At 40.1% G+C, this 13,587-nt stretch overlaps 3 protein-coding genes across 9 annotated transcripts; 2 read left to right on the forward strand and 1 right to left on the reverse strand.

The window, feature by feature from the left end:
* The first annotated feature begins 923 nt into the window (after window positions 1-923).
* Window positions 924-4,085, forward strand: tmem150c (transmembrane protein 150C). Of its 2 annotated transcripts, none has more exons than XM_084034966.1 (8): window positions 924-1,065; window positions 1,225-1,346; window positions 1,984-2,037; window positions 2,119-2,154; window positions 2,253-2,320; window positions 2,426-2,553; window positions 2,627-2,804; window positions 3,417-4,085. In XM_084034966.1, the coding sequence occupies exons 2-8, from the start codon at window positions 1,270-1,272 to the stop codon at window positions 3,623-3,625; spliced, it is 750 nt and encodes a 249-aa protein (XP_083891092.1). In that variant the 5' UTR covers window positions 924-1,065; window positions 1,225-1,269; the 3' UTR covers window positions 3,626-4,085. The 2 variants fall into 2 exon arrangements, with proteins under 2 accessions (XP_083891092.1, XP_083891091.1); XM_084034965.1 differs by having other exon boundaries at window positions 925-1,080.
* A 360-nt stretch (window positions 4,086-4,445) lies between these two features.
* On the reverse strand, window positions 4,446-8,796 carry enoph1 (enolase-phosphatase 1). Its single transcript, XM_084034761.1, has 6 exons — window positions 8,453-8,796; window positions 7,617-7,718; window positions 7,232-7,434; window positions 6,804-6,936; window positions 6,423-6,546; window positions 4,446-5,832 (listed from the first exon to the last, which is right to left on the reverse strand). The coding sequence occupies exons 1-6, from the start codon at window positions 8,534-8,536 to the stop codon at window positions 5,693-5,695; spliced, it is 786 nt and encodes a 261-aa protein (XP_083890887.1). The 5' UTR covers window positions 8,537-8,796; the 3' UTR covers window positions 4,446-5,692.
* A 153-nt stretch (window positions 8,797-8,949) lies between these two features.
* On the forward strand, window positions 8,950-13,559 carry LOC311029558 (heterogeneous nuclear ribonucleoprotein D0-like). 6 transcript variants are annotated; one of them, XR_014598892.1, is made up of 9 exons: window positions 8,950-9,440; window positions 9,732-9,900; window positions 10,261-10,422; window positions 10,725-10,856; window positions 10,969-11,068; window positions 11,658-11,831; window positions 11,907-12,020; window positions 12,386-12,487; window positions 13,243-13,559. XR_014598892.1 is itself a non-coding variant. In XM_084034760.1 (8 exons), the coding sequence occupies exons 1-7, from the start codon at window positions 9,274-9,276 to the stop codon at window positions 11,992-11,994; spliced, it is 972 nt and encodes a 323-aa protein (XP_083890886.1). In that variant the 5' UTR covers window positions 8,950-9,273; the 3' UTR covers window positions 11,995-12,016; window positions 13,243-13,558. The 6 variants fall into 6 exon arrangements, 3 of the variants coding, with proteins under 3 accessions (XP_083890886.1, XP_083890884.1, XP_083890885.1); XR_014598894.1 differs by having other exon boundaries at window positions 8,951-9,440; window positions 11,927-12,020; window positions 13,243-13,557; XR_014598893.1 differs by lacking the exon at window positions 12,386-12,487.
* Window positions 13,560-13,587: the final 28 nt, after the last annotated feature.

Below are 13,587 nucleotides of genomic sequence, written 5' to 3' on the forward strand. Positions count from 1 at the left end.
CGAGCATTAAAGCAAAATCGATGCTTTTAAGTTCCTAATTGGACTTTTTTTAGTACTCTGATCCCGTCTTTCTGATTGTACCGGCTTACTTTCACCACTAGTGTCACTACATTCAACACGTTGGACCAAGATATTGTCGGTGTGTGGGATACTTCAGTGCAAAGCAATTCAATCCCATTTGTTGAGGATGTTTTAATGTTTTGTTTCAATTTTTTTTATTCTTTTTTTTTTTCTTTCAGTGTAATCATGAGGCTCAGCAAAGTGCAATGGACTTTTAAAAAATAAAAAAGAGACGGCTTTTATGGAATTTTAAAGTGTGCATGCTTAAACAAACGCTAACAGTCGTCTTTAACGGCATTGGAGGTAATATCGGCTAATCAATCAGACCTTGGAAGGAAACTGGAAGTGGACCTTACTTGATTTTCATTCCAACTATGATGAGGGCTGTAGTCTGATGGGTCCACCTCAGTTTGTTGTTAATAAAGGAAAAACAAGTCTTTGTTTAAGATTGACTACATGCAATATTTTCAATAAATAGTATTTATTTACAATATGGTGTCGCTTCGTTTTGATTTAAGTTGCTTTCTTTTCAATTCAAATATTGATGTACGTGAGACAAAGCCAGTGACTATACTGCCTTAAGTGAATCATTATCTGTAATGTTTTCTTCTCCCCATCCAGTGAGTGTCTTTCTTTTGGTGCTTTTAGTGTATTTTCTAATACATTTGTATTTTTAAGTACAAATATTTGTAAGCAATACTTTTGCTTGTAACATAGTTATGTTACACTGTAGTGCTGCTGCTCTTACTTAACTGATTAAAAACAAATCCACCTATGCATGCTCACATCATTGATTTACAATGCCGTGCTTTTATTTTGAAGGAAAGTAAAAGATGCCCAACCGGAAAAGCTGTCCGGAAGAACTGGTTTTACCTGCTGTGCGACACACGATGACATCGTATCACCTTTTCATGGCTGACTAGAATAACAGATAAAGGAGATTATTGTAGATTAAATACAGTATTAACAATAGAACCGGTGAGAGATCGTCCACGGTGCGGACAGGTAACGTTACGGCAGGTTTGTCGACAGTTTACGACAATTATTTTGTGTTTACAGACTAACGATATTAACTTGTTTCCTTTGTTTGCTGTCACCTGTAATGTGTCAATGTTTATGTTGTATGTAAATGTAAAACGTGATTACTACATTTATATCTTCCAGACCAACTAACACCGCTTCTTCTTCTGTGGTGTCGGAGGAGACGAGATGATGCGGAGCTGCAGTCCGTGGGCTCTCCTTCCTCCCGTCTACTCTGTGTTGACGGCCGCTGTACTGTGGCTGGTGTAAGTTCATTAAGTTAATTATGTACCTTTAAATATAAGTTTGACAGCAGCATTTAAGAAATATGAAATATGACTCATTTCTATGCTGTTTTGTGCTGTAATATTAAGTATAATCAGCAAAACTGTCAAAGAAGACCACATAAAACTACAAAAATGACTATAAAAAGATACAAAGAGACAAAAAAACACAACACAAACTAGGTAAAATTACTACAAAGTAACATAAAACTACTACAAAGAGAGATAAATGACTACAAGGACACATACAATGACTACACAGCTCAAACATAGCCAAACATGACTATAGAAAGATAAATATAGACATAAAAAACTATTAAAATAAGCAAAATGACCATTGAGTAACATAAAACGACCATGCAGACACTAGCCACTAGAAAGTGACACAACAAACTACAAAGACACACAAAGAACTACAAATCTATGCAAACTGACTACAGAGTAATATAAAACTACAACAAAGAGAGAAAAAACTACTGTAAAAAGACAGGAGGACTAAAAAAAACAAGTACAAATAGAAACAACAGAGAGGCTAAACCACTACAAAGAGACGACAATATAATATATAATCTTATTCATCTTTAATATTACTTAACGTCATGTTATATATTTGAAACAGATATTTTGTTGCTGTCAACAATGAGAAGATAACACCACTGGGTTCACCATACAGGTAATTACTAAATCTACAGAGCAAATAATGACTTTTTTTTATCTCTATCTTTGGATTAAATGTATTTTTATTTCTCTTCAGGAGAGGAAATGGATCCCTTTATCCTCCCTACATCAGGTACATACATACTCATGCTTTACTGTTAATAATAAAAGCACAGTTATTGTTGTACATTTTATTTTAGAAGAGCAAATACAAACGTCTCCTTTTTTCAGTGTTGCAGGAAACTTTCCACCAGCCAGCTGCATCTTCAGCGAGGTCATGAACTTGGCTGCGATTGGAGGTGTTGATTGTGTTGACCCACTAATAATACAGGTTTATGCCATGGATGGGATTAAACCAGCTGTTTGTTCCTTATCATTTTTCCGTGGGTTCTTCTCTGTTACAGGCTTCATCATCGCTGTCCTCAGATATCGTCAGCTGAAACCCAGAATAGACAAACAATGGCTGAATGTGTCTAGTCTGGTGATGTTCTCTGTCAGCTGCTTTGGGATGACGCTTGTAGGAAACTTCCAGGTAACGCTGCACTACTGACACACACGTGTGTTTTTACTGTTTACAAGTGTTGATTGATTGCTTTTGGTTTCAGCTGTTCAACGAGAAGACGATCCACAAGATCGGCACCTTCATGACGTTTGGACCAGGAACGTTGTTCTGCTGGTTGCAGTCCTACATCACAGTGAGAGTGAATCTGAGGAGTGAAGGGAGGAAGGCGGGTGCCCTTCGCTTCCTGTTGTCTGCATCCATCACCGTCTGCATGATCCTCTGTATCCTTTCACTCGCATCTGTGTAAGAGAGCAGGGAACATGATGTAGACGTCGGTTTTTGGCATTTTGGCCGTCGCCATCTTTGATTTTTTTTGCAGCCAGTGAAGGAAGTGACCATATTTGGACTGTGGAGGAGCGATGGGTGGATCTGATGAACACAAGCAGAGTGGAACCGAGCAGCAACCTTACTGGATCTGGATCCATCTGGATTCTGGTGTGAAGCTGTTAACAAAGTAAGCTTAATATTTCAAGAGCAACTTTACAACAGCTAATTGTTAAAGTCATCTTAGTAGCTAACTGCAGGTGTTGCGACCTGTCAATCACAAGGTAGCCCCGCCCAAAAGCATCCCCTGCTTTATTGTCTATTTAACACTTGAAACTAGAGATTGAGAACATAAACTCCTCTTTACTGAGATAATTAATCAGGAGAAGTAGGCTGATAGACTTCTATATAATCAGAGAGGAATCGCCCCCTGATGGCCAGCAGAGAGAATGCAAGTTTAAGGTACTTCAGCATTGACTTCACTTCTCAGAAAGGTCGGTTGCCATGTTCTGTTTTCATGTGCTGTCATCCCTCGTTTGCACGTCTCACCCTTAACTCGCCTGCTGCAGACTTCTCCCTGATGGCTCAGCGTCTCCACACGCAAGCAACTCAGTGCCAGTGGGCGCTGGTCATGTTCTTTCTCGCCTTCCTCGGCACTTTCGCCATCGAGTTTCGCCACAACAGCTTCAGCATCGTGTGCACAGACAACTCTGGGCGTCCAGTCTGCCAGTCAGAGGTTGTCTCTGAAGCGTCCCCTTACCAGCTGGGCCAACTGTAGGGATATCACACAGGCGTACTGCAGGAGACGCACGGATCAGCAACTATATATATCTATATATAACTATATGCACCCCTTCATGTAAACATGGGACACAAATATGAAAGTCTGCTGCGTCACTCAATCATTTTTCTTATAATATGCAAATGTTTTAATTGGTGAATTCATTTATATTAGCACCTCTTTTATAACTTTACATTTTATATTACAAATTATTTTTGATATTATCATTTAAAATGTACGTTTGCACAAGTATGCGATCTGTTTCAAAAGTATTAAGGAATACAGCAATGTTTTTGGTACGATCATCTTCAGTGTCAATAATTTGTCACCATTTGGGTTTTCACATCCACCGTTTCAGTGATTATTCATTATATTAGATTATTCAGAGTTACAAAAGTCTTTTTGGAAAGATGAAGCTTATAAAACTTCTTTACTCAATTAAAATTTAAAAAAAGTACAGGCTCTGAAATGTACTTATAAGTATAAATAAAAAGTCCCTATGAAGGACTTTGCAAGGTTAAATTAATCTGGTGTCATAATAAGAAAAATAATAAAGTAAAAAGTATTTGTACTACATTACTTCCCACCTCCGATAGTAAATAAGTAGTACTAGTAAAAAGAAAATAAAAACCAACCAGCAGCTCTAAAGCTTAAATTAGCACATTATATTTATACTACATAACATAACAGTGGCAAGAATAAGACAGATATTTCCAACATGTATCCTGTAAAGTATCTGTATGTCTCAATCCTTTAACAGCTTTACATGTATGAGCGTTTCCATGAACACCAAGAATATAAACACTCGGACTTCGGTGAGACAAGGCATTTATTGGAAGCAACTTCTTATATGATCATTTCCTGAATAATACCATTTATGTTTCACACACATCAATTTGGCATTTTTTAGGGGTAACTTTCCAACACCAACATTACAAGGATGGCACATTTAAATAGACAACCGTTCACCCGCTGAGGGAACTTATGAAGACCGAGTCTGAAATGAGGACTTCCTGTCGGCAGCGGCGTGCCGAGTGCATCGAATACTGCAGTTCTACTCTCTAAAACATTACAACGTCGAAAACGGTTCCATCACTGGATTAAAAACGTCATACATCTGCAACGCGTGCGTTATGCTTAGAGGGAGAAAACACGTGGATGGAAAAATGTTTACAAAAAAAAAAGAAAACAGTGACAGACACAAACACGTACGGCTGGAAAGTTTTGATTAATATCGGAGAGGTTGAGCAACCAAAATACGGTTCATCTAAAAAGGTAAAAAGGTAAAGTAAGTTCACGGTCATGTGTGCAGTTTTCCTTTAGGATTGTTGCTTTTATTTATTTATCTTAAATTACAGCTTTTCTGTTCTCTTCTCTGTCAATCGAGTGGTCCAATGAGAGCGAATACTCTCCATAGATCTGCTTCCAGACGTGTGAAAGGCATCCTGAAAGACCAGCTAAATTGACCTCTTACAGGCGGGGACTACTAGTCCTGCTGGAGGCTAACTGCAGCCCTGCTAACGGCTAACTGCAGCCCTGCTAACGGCTAATTGCAGCCCTGCTAACGACTAACTGCAGCCCTGCTAGCATTTAACTGCAGCCCTGCTAACGGCTAACTGCAGCCCTGCTAGCATTTAACTGCAGCCCTGCTAACGGCTAACTGCAGCCCTGCTAGCATTTAACTGCAGCTCTGCTAACGGCTAACTGCAGCCTTGCTAACGGCTAACTGCAGCCCTGCTAATGGATAACTGCAGCCCTGCTAACGGCTAACTGCAGCCCTGCTAATGGATAACTGCAGCCCTGCTAACGGCTAAATGCAGCCCCAATAGCAGCTAACTGCAGCCCCGCTAACGGCTAACTGCAGCCCCGCTAGCAGCTAACTGCAGCCCTGCTAGCAGCTTACTGTAGCCCCGGCAGCATCTCCTACACTTCTTCAACTGTCAACGTGGAACAAGAAAGAAATATTGGAGTTGCAAAAGAAAAAAAAACCAGTAGGGGAGTGAAGGGGAAGGGCAAAGAGGTGAAGGAACGGGTCGTTGTGAGATGAACTCGGAGAAGTCTGTGTTAAGAGCGTCCCGTCAGCTCGAGTTGGCTAAAGGATGTAGCGAGGTTATACTGGGCCCTCTCGTCATCCGTCAGCTCCATGTTGCCAGGCCTGACCACCACCACCACGTTCACCCCGGCTTCTTCGGCTGCTTTAGCCTCTGCAATGACAAAACGCACCAGAGTGAACGTACAGATCTGGGATTTAATCCCGCATGAATAGATGGTTATAAAGAAATGAGGAAGCGCTGATCTGCCCCGGCCATCCAGACACTTTAAATATTTAATCAACACTTTAAAGCGGCATCAACATGTCTGGTTGACTGAATCAATATTCCAACAGCAAACAAGTTATGCAGCTCCCCCCGTACATCTGTTACAGTTACTGACGTCACCGTCGTTTACAAACTGTTAAAATGGTCTGCAAAGTGAAACGCAGGTGCTTTTTCCCCTTATTTTGCCATGCTGTGTCCTCATCTAGAAAAACTAGGCTTGAGGACGCACAGTCACACCGAAAGTAAACAGAAGCTTGTTTACATTTGTTTACATGAAAACTCCACTAGGCCCCTCCCACAAGACGCGCAGTTTGTTAGATGGTTTGTCGGCTAAATGATAATATCACACTGATGTAAAGCAGGATTACCCCCCCCCCACAAAACACATCATTATTACATGGAGTGAAAAGAAATCCTAGCAACTATGCATTTCCAATGCACATGACTCCCATAAACATAATCCTGCTAACACTTACCTCGAGTGACGTCGGTCAGGAATGTGATTTCCTCGGGTTGGCAGCCGATCCTCTCAGCAATCCGCTCGTAGCTTTTGCCGTCCACTTTAGCTCCTATACTGGTGTCGAAGTGACCATCTAATAACTGAAATTAAAATGAAAAAAGAAGGATATATGTACAGTATATATATATATATATATATATATATAAAAAAAAAAAACATTAACAGCATGTGTTTACTATTGCCTTTAACCAATAAAATTAGAAAACAAAGCCAATAAAACAATGTATTTCCAACACTAATGTTCATTCCCTGATAAGCCGTAAAATAAATAAACAGATAATTACTTGTCTGATCTAATGTCCCCTGATGAGGAGATAAAAGAGGCGGCCGTACTCACGTCTAACACGTCTCCCTCGGCGGAGTATCCAAACAGAAGTTTCTGTGCCTCCACGCTCCCGGAGGAGTAAATGTACACTTTCAGTCCCTGTCCTCTCCATCTTTTGATGGATGGAATGACATCCTGGTAGACCCTGTTGGCAACGAGACCACCATCATCAGAAGACAACCATAATTCAATGACGTTTGTGATTCAGGTCCAACAATAATTTCAGAAATCAAAACTTTTTCAGAATGGATTATATAGAAATGAGCCCTAATTATTTTGAATTAAAATATTGATAAATTAGATGCTTAGGTCGGCAGAGAGATGTTGTTAAACAGTCGTGGTCGATGAACCTTGCGTACAGTTTTCATGTTCTGTCAAGTCATCACTCAAGTTTCAACAGGGCAGAATTTTGAAGTGAGGAAAATGATCAGTGTACTTACTCGCCTTTGATTTTCCCAGAAGCATAAGCTGCCCTCCACATGTGCCCTTGGAGCTGTTTGAGCGCCGTTGACTTCCTGTCTGCCGCCATCTGCCACAGCACATTATCCACCACTTCCCTGATGGCCTTCTCCTCGTCTGTGTGAACCGTCTGGTCCACGGCGTGGACGGGGCACGACCGATTCTGTCTCATGTCCTCTTCGATCTGCAACGATAGTCAAGTTTTTACTTTTCACAATCAAATCAAATCCTCATGAGTCAGGAACATCAGTCAGGAGTGTTTCGCCAGAATCACATTCATATTAAAAAAAAAAAAGTAGTCTTCCACAGGTGTATCGTTCTCAAGCAAACTGAATTAGGAATTTGAACTAAATTGTATTCATTCACCTGTTTCTTGAGGAGGTGAACATCTTGTTTGCACTCATCTTCCTCCCAGTGATTAGACAAGTACTCCTCAAGATGCTCCCTGATGTATGGAAATAGGATATCCTGAAAAAAAGCAAAAGTGGAGCAGAGTCATTAGGGGATTCCTTACAGGGAGTAAAAATAAATAATTCAGATGCAAAATGTAGTACTTAGTAATCACTTTAAAAAAAAAACATTGTATTAGTACTTTTTCATTCATTAATATTCCATTTATTGTTTTGTGCAGTTGGTGCATAACACTGATTTTGTAATGCATGAGTTATGCTGCGTTCACGCCATATGGGATGAATGAACACCCCGCTGGTTTCACGTCATCGAAAAACTGATAACTCGGGTAAAACAGCTGTATAATTATTATAGACAGGCAGTATAAAAGTTTTTTTAAATATTGCCTAGTTTAAATTTGGGTTTGATTAAATTAATTAAAAAACGTTATTCACAATTTGGTAACTTTTAATTACGACTACTCGGGTATCACGTGAACGCTGCATATGGTGTTTTTATTGAGTAGCGACTAAATATTCCGACTATTATAGTTATGTGTATGTAATGTTAATAAAAAGGGGTGGGATGTTAAGAAAACATGCAAGCAGAAAAATAAAATAAAAAAACCGAGGTATGACTGCTACAGTCCACAATGGTCACCGTGATGCTAAACTGGTTTAGCTGGCTGCTACTGGCGACTGTCATCTGTTTGCTAGCGGTAAACAGTCGTTATTGAGCGCCAGATAATTATCTTAACAATCCTATTCCATTGGTATGCTGTAAAAACAACAGCTCCGTCTAACGTAACGTACCTTTACAAACGTGATCGGCGTAGTTGTCCCTTCGATATCCAACAAGAATGCAGTGGTACAAGCAGGAATTGAAACAGTGGCCATCTTTTAGGAGAGTCTGCAGCTGGTTAGCTGACGTTAGCTTATAATTAGCAGCGACGCGGTGTTAAAAGTACGTAAACTCGCTGGTTCCCTGAGCCCGGGGCGGGTGACGCGGAGCAGAGGTTGTCCGAGCGCTGAGAGACCTAACACCTTGGTTAGCTGTTAGCCTGTAGCTAGCGATGCTTTGCCATCACGGTCCGCAGCTAACACTGACTTGACTGAAAGAGCAAGTGAGAGCACACATGGTCGGAGCTGTCAGTTCGGGCTGCGGCTCGGAGGGGGGCGATACTGAGCTTGTTTTCTGGTAGGAAAAACACACAATGGAGACGTAGAAGAAGAAGAAGCAAACGGAAAGAGGCTGCGACGTTCAACACTCCAGTCCAGTTGGTGGCGGTTATGCACCTTTTGGAGTTGGTTTGCCAACCGCCAATAAACACCAAAGAAGAAGAGGCTGTGATGAAAACAAAACGACGCTCACAAATACACATGAAATTGTAGCCACTGAAAAACTTAATTTAGCCTTTATGACACACAAAACGAGTTGTGTCTACCGTTACAGTTTACGTCACTTGGACTTACCGACGTTGGATAGCTTGCTCAACGCAAATAGTTATCGTTACAGCTAACGATATAGGATACACCCCCCAACAAATATTAGCTTGGCATTAGCTGGCAACTAGCTTAGCTTCTGCGGGGGCTTTCTGACGTTTAGCTACAACTTTTTTAAAAAAGCTGAAAACATGTCGGACGATTATGAATTCAGCGACGATACGACCATGATGAGGATGGAGGAGGACGGGGAGGCGAACAGCGACGACCCGATGTCTGCGGCCGGGGACTGTGGCCTGATGGGGGGCGAGGCCGAGGGATCGAGGATCGACGCCAGTAAAAACGAGGAGGACGAGGGGTACGCTTACACCACACTCGACCTACAGTTTTAACTTGGTAATCCAATTAATAACCAACCGGCATGTGTTGTAAACACCAAAGCAATGGCTGCTTTCCAGTGGTGGAGTGTAACGAAGTACATCTACTCCAGTACCGTACTTGAGCACACCTTTGAGGTATTTGTACTTAAGTAGTTCCGTTCATCTTTATGCTTCTACTCCAATACAGCTCACAGTTAACTGTGAGAGAGAAAGGTCTGGTGGTCCTCCTGCAGGTGTTTTCTTCTAATGTGCTGTTTTTTTGTCAATAGGAAGATGTTTGTCGGAGGGCTCAGCTGGGACACGACCAAGAAGGACCTGAAAGATTACTTTTCCAAGTATGGGGAGGTAGTGGACTGCACTTTAAAACTGGACCCCATGACGGGCCGTTCAAGGGGCTTTGGCTTTGTGCTGTTCAAAGAACCTGAAAGTGTTGACAAGGTATTGTCCTGCTCCCAAACGCAATAATTACATTATATATAGTCCATCCCAATATATGGGTCATTGTAAATAATTGTAAACTGACCAAGTTTTGGGATAAAAATTAGCAATTTACCATGTCACATCTTGCTCAATGAACTGTAGGCTTTTGCAATTTTTCTGACTTTTAATTAAAAAAATTAACCAGATTATTGATAATGAAAATAGTTGAACGTCAACAAAAGTGAAAGAACATATAAACATTATTTGCCTTGAGGGGTCAGATGTCTTTACTACCAACAACCACCTACGAGAAGCTGTGATTTAACATCTGAAGACCTATATGACCCCTTTTTGTCGATTGATTATTTTGTCGTGAAGGTTGCAGAACATAAAGAACATAAACTCAATGGAAAGGTCATTGACCCCAAAAAAGCCAAGGCCATGAAGAGCAAGGAGCCCGTAAAGAAGATCTTTGTTGGTGGTCTCTCCCCAGACACTCCTGAGGAGAAAGTCAGAGAGTACTTCGGTGCCTTCGGAGAGGTAGATTTACTTCTAAAAAACCTTTTTATTTTTTTATTTTCAACAAAACTGCTTTTAACCGGTAGCCCAAGGGCACTATAAATAAAATATATTATTACTTCTAACATTCCCAGATTTAGCTTTTACTTGTTGCTTTATTTTGTATGTTTTATGAATTTCTTTCTGGTGGGTCTGCGTTACTCTGTAGGGCTCCAATAATCGACTCACAAGCACATCAAAATGAACTCACCCACTTTTTCTTCTTTCCAAACATAATTAATCACATTTTAATTGTTTTCTACATTCACTTACAATGTGAACAGGTGGAGTCAATTGAACTTCCCATGGAGAACAAAACGAATAAAAGGAGAGGCTTCTGCTTCATCACATTCAAAGAGGAGGATCCAGTTAAGGGGATCATGGAGAAAAAGTACCACAATATTGGACTGAGCAAGGTACAAGCGAATAAAACTTTATCACCCGGTAATCGGTTTTGGCACGTTATGGTGGCTTTTACGCTTCATTAACGATCGCTGTGGAAATAAAACTTAATTGATGTTCCTTTAGTGTGAAATTAAAGTGGCAATGTCCAAGGAACAGTACCAGCAGCAGCAGTACTGGGGGGGCAGAGGTGGATACTCATCCAGGTCTCGAGGAAGAGGCGGTGGTGAGTGGAGAAAACCTTTGTGTTGCATGTTTAGATTCTTGCGTGTGACCTCCTTGATTAAATTGCAGTCATTTTTTTAAAGGAGTAGTTCAACATTTATACTCTTTCTTTACAAGATTTAGATAAATATATCGATATCAATGCGATGTCTGGAGCACGCCGTTAGCTTAGCACAAAGACCAGAAACAGAGGGAAATGAGAAGCGTTTCTAAAGATCCCTTACACGTGGTGTCTCCATGGTTCAACCCAAAGCAGGAGAGTAAAAGTGACAGCTTGATGCGTTGTTATGGGGATTTATATGCCAGACAAATTCTTGGCATGGCAACTGGCATTCAACTGGAAAGCTCCCATTGAGATACAATTTCTCTGTTGCCAGGAAGTCCCGTTCAAGATGTGCAGCAACATTTAAAAAAAAAAAAGTTTCATACACAAGTACAAATGGGGATTGATGACATCACCTCCCAAAAAAAGGCAGATACAAATAATACAGGAAACAGAGGCTAAAATAATCCAGGCAACTCATTTTTAAAAGAAACAACAACGACTACAAGTAACAACAATAATAAAAACCTGATCTTTTTATTTGCAGGTCCCAATCAAAATTGGAACCAGGGTTATGGCAACTACTGGAACCAAGGCTACGGGAATTATGGCAACTATGGCAATTATGGCAATTATGGTTACAGTGGTCAAGGATATGGAGGGTATGGTGGCTATGATTACCCTGGTTACAACAACTACTACGGATACGGTGACTACAACAGTAAGTACACCCAACGCAGCTGTTCTGTTTGTCCTCTGTCACCATCGACATGATAAAATAAACGCCTGTAATCAGATTTTGTCCCACACCTGTAGATCAATCCGGCGGATATGGCAAGTCGCCACGGCGTGGTGGTCACACCAACAGTTACAAGCCATATTAATGGTGGAGACGCTCATCTTCAAGTAGGTATGTAAAGACAAAAAAAAATACGCCTCCTCACTTTTAACTTAAAAGTAGTTATATTTACTTTGCTGTTTGGTAACATTATGTATAATTTCCTCTTGTAAATTTTCTTTTTCTCAGCACCCTGAAGTGCTTTACAGTAGTGGTAACATAGAGGCTACACTCGTGTGCCGATTTATTTTAACAGCTGGCCTTCTGCTGCCTCTTTTGCACCTTTTTTTTTTTTTTTTTTTTTTTTAATCTGTAAAGTTAACAGGTAAAGTACTGCTACTACATTAAAATGGATGCCAAAGTTAAGGATGTGCAAGGAAACAGAAAAGGAAGTATGTTGTCTCCTAACTCTGACATACCTTGTTTGTACCTGCCAGCGGAGCTTCCTTGCAGGCCATGAGCTGACTCCCAGATACTCTCAGGGCCCGCTCAATGCGGACCGGGTACGAGAAGCATACGCTCTCGAATGCTGCCATTTGGTATGGTCTTACAACATCCTGTATCAGCATTTCTAAACTAAACAATATGGGACACGTTCCAGCTTTGTCATCTTTCTTTCCATTTTTGATTTCTTTGCAAAACTGTTTGTAATGTAAAAAAAACGTAAAATATACACATGTAATTGTCATTTTTTACAGGCCCTTACTTCCCCCACAAGTTAATGATTTGTAAATATGAAAAAATAACTATTTGCTTTTTGAAGGATATGTACAGCATTCTCTGGACTTTCCAGTTCTTATTGTTAATATTTTATGCATCCCTAATCTTATCTAAAATGCTTGTTTCTTTATTTAGCTCTTGTAACGAGTAGTCCATGAGCTAAATCCTGGTTCGAGACCGTGTTGGGGGGATAAAGTGCTTTACTTTGTGTACCTGTATTGATCTGTTTTGTGTTACTCACAGCGATGGAAAAGACTCCTCTTTTTTTCTTAATTTTCTTGTAACAAATTTTCCTCTTTTGTAAAACAAGAAGTTTCCAGAAATTTGCATGTAATGCTTTCTGTAACGTTGTATCTTTTGACCAATTGAAGGTTTTCTTCCATTTAGTATTTTGACTTCAGGATTTCTAGCTTATGGACTAACTTTTTTTTATTAACTGTAAAATGTTAAAATAATTGTTTTCAGTTTGTTTATTTTACATTGGACATTATAAACTCGGGGGATTCCTGTTTATTATTTTTTTATTTGGTTACTGTTCGTCTATAGCTGAGTGGTTTTTCTTTGTTTTCCCCAGGTTTCAGAGTGATGAAAGGCAGCAGTGGGCTGGTGGAGCACTCGGCCAGAGAGGTGATGGTACCCAGCAAAGACCACTACGCTGAGTGTAAGAAAATGACGAAGAGCACTTTGACCTACAGTACATTTCCTCTACATTTACCAGAGTATTTGTTGTATCTTAAAAGTTTTTTGGTGTTTTGCATTTATTTAGACTGCTACAAAGACTTTGCAGGTTGCGTTTCCTCGTCTCTTATTGTTTTTGTATTTAATGTCCTGAGATACTATTTGTGATTTTGCTTCGTTTATTACAGAACTAATATGTTAGATTTGCTGGAATGGATCACATATATATATATATATATAT

Source organism: Eutrigla gurnardus (assembly GCF_963514095.1).
Source record: "Eutrigla gurnardus genome assembly, chromosome: 19".
In the NCBI taxonomy this organism is placed as follows: Eukaryota; Metazoa; Chordata; class Actinopteri; order Perciformes; family Triglidae; genus Eutrigla; species Eutrigla gurnardus.

Coding starts and splice junctions, on each gene's coding strand:
- tmem150c (XM_084034966.1), top strand. CDS start 1,270: ATGATGCGGAGCTGCAGTCCGTGGGCTCTCCTTCCTCCCGTCTACTCT. Junction 1,347..1,983: donor GCCGCTGTACTGTGGCTGGT/GTAAGTTCATTA, acceptor TATTTGAAACAG/ATATTTTGTTGCTGTCAACA. Junction 2,038..2,118: donor CCACTGGGTTCACCATACAG/GTAATTACTAAA, acceptor ATTTCTCTTCAG/GAGAGGAAATGGATCCCTTT.
- enoph1 (XM_084034761.1), bottom strand. CDS start 8,536: ATGGCCACTGTTTCAATTCCTGCTTGTACCACTGCATTCTTGTTGGAT. Junction 7,719..8,452: donor CGCCGATCACGTTTGTAAAG/GTACGTTACGTT, acceptor GCTTTTTTTCAG/GATATCCTATTTCCATACAT. Junction 5,833..6,422: donor CCTGACCGACGTCACTCGAG/GTAAGTGTTAGC, acceptor TTGTCATTGCAG/AGGCTAAAGCAGCCGAAGAA.
- LOC311029558 (XM_084034760.1), top strand. CDS start 9,274: ATGTCGGACGATTATGAATTCAGCGACGATACGACCATGATGAGGATG. Junction 9,901..10,260: donor AACCTGAAAGTGTTGACAAG/GTATTGTCCTGC, acceptor TTTGTCGTGAAG/GTTGCAGAACATAAAGAACA. Junction 11,069..11,657: donor GTCTCGAGGAAGAGGCGGTG/GTGAGTGGAGAA, acceptor TTTTATTTGCAG/GTCCCAATCAAAATTGGAAC.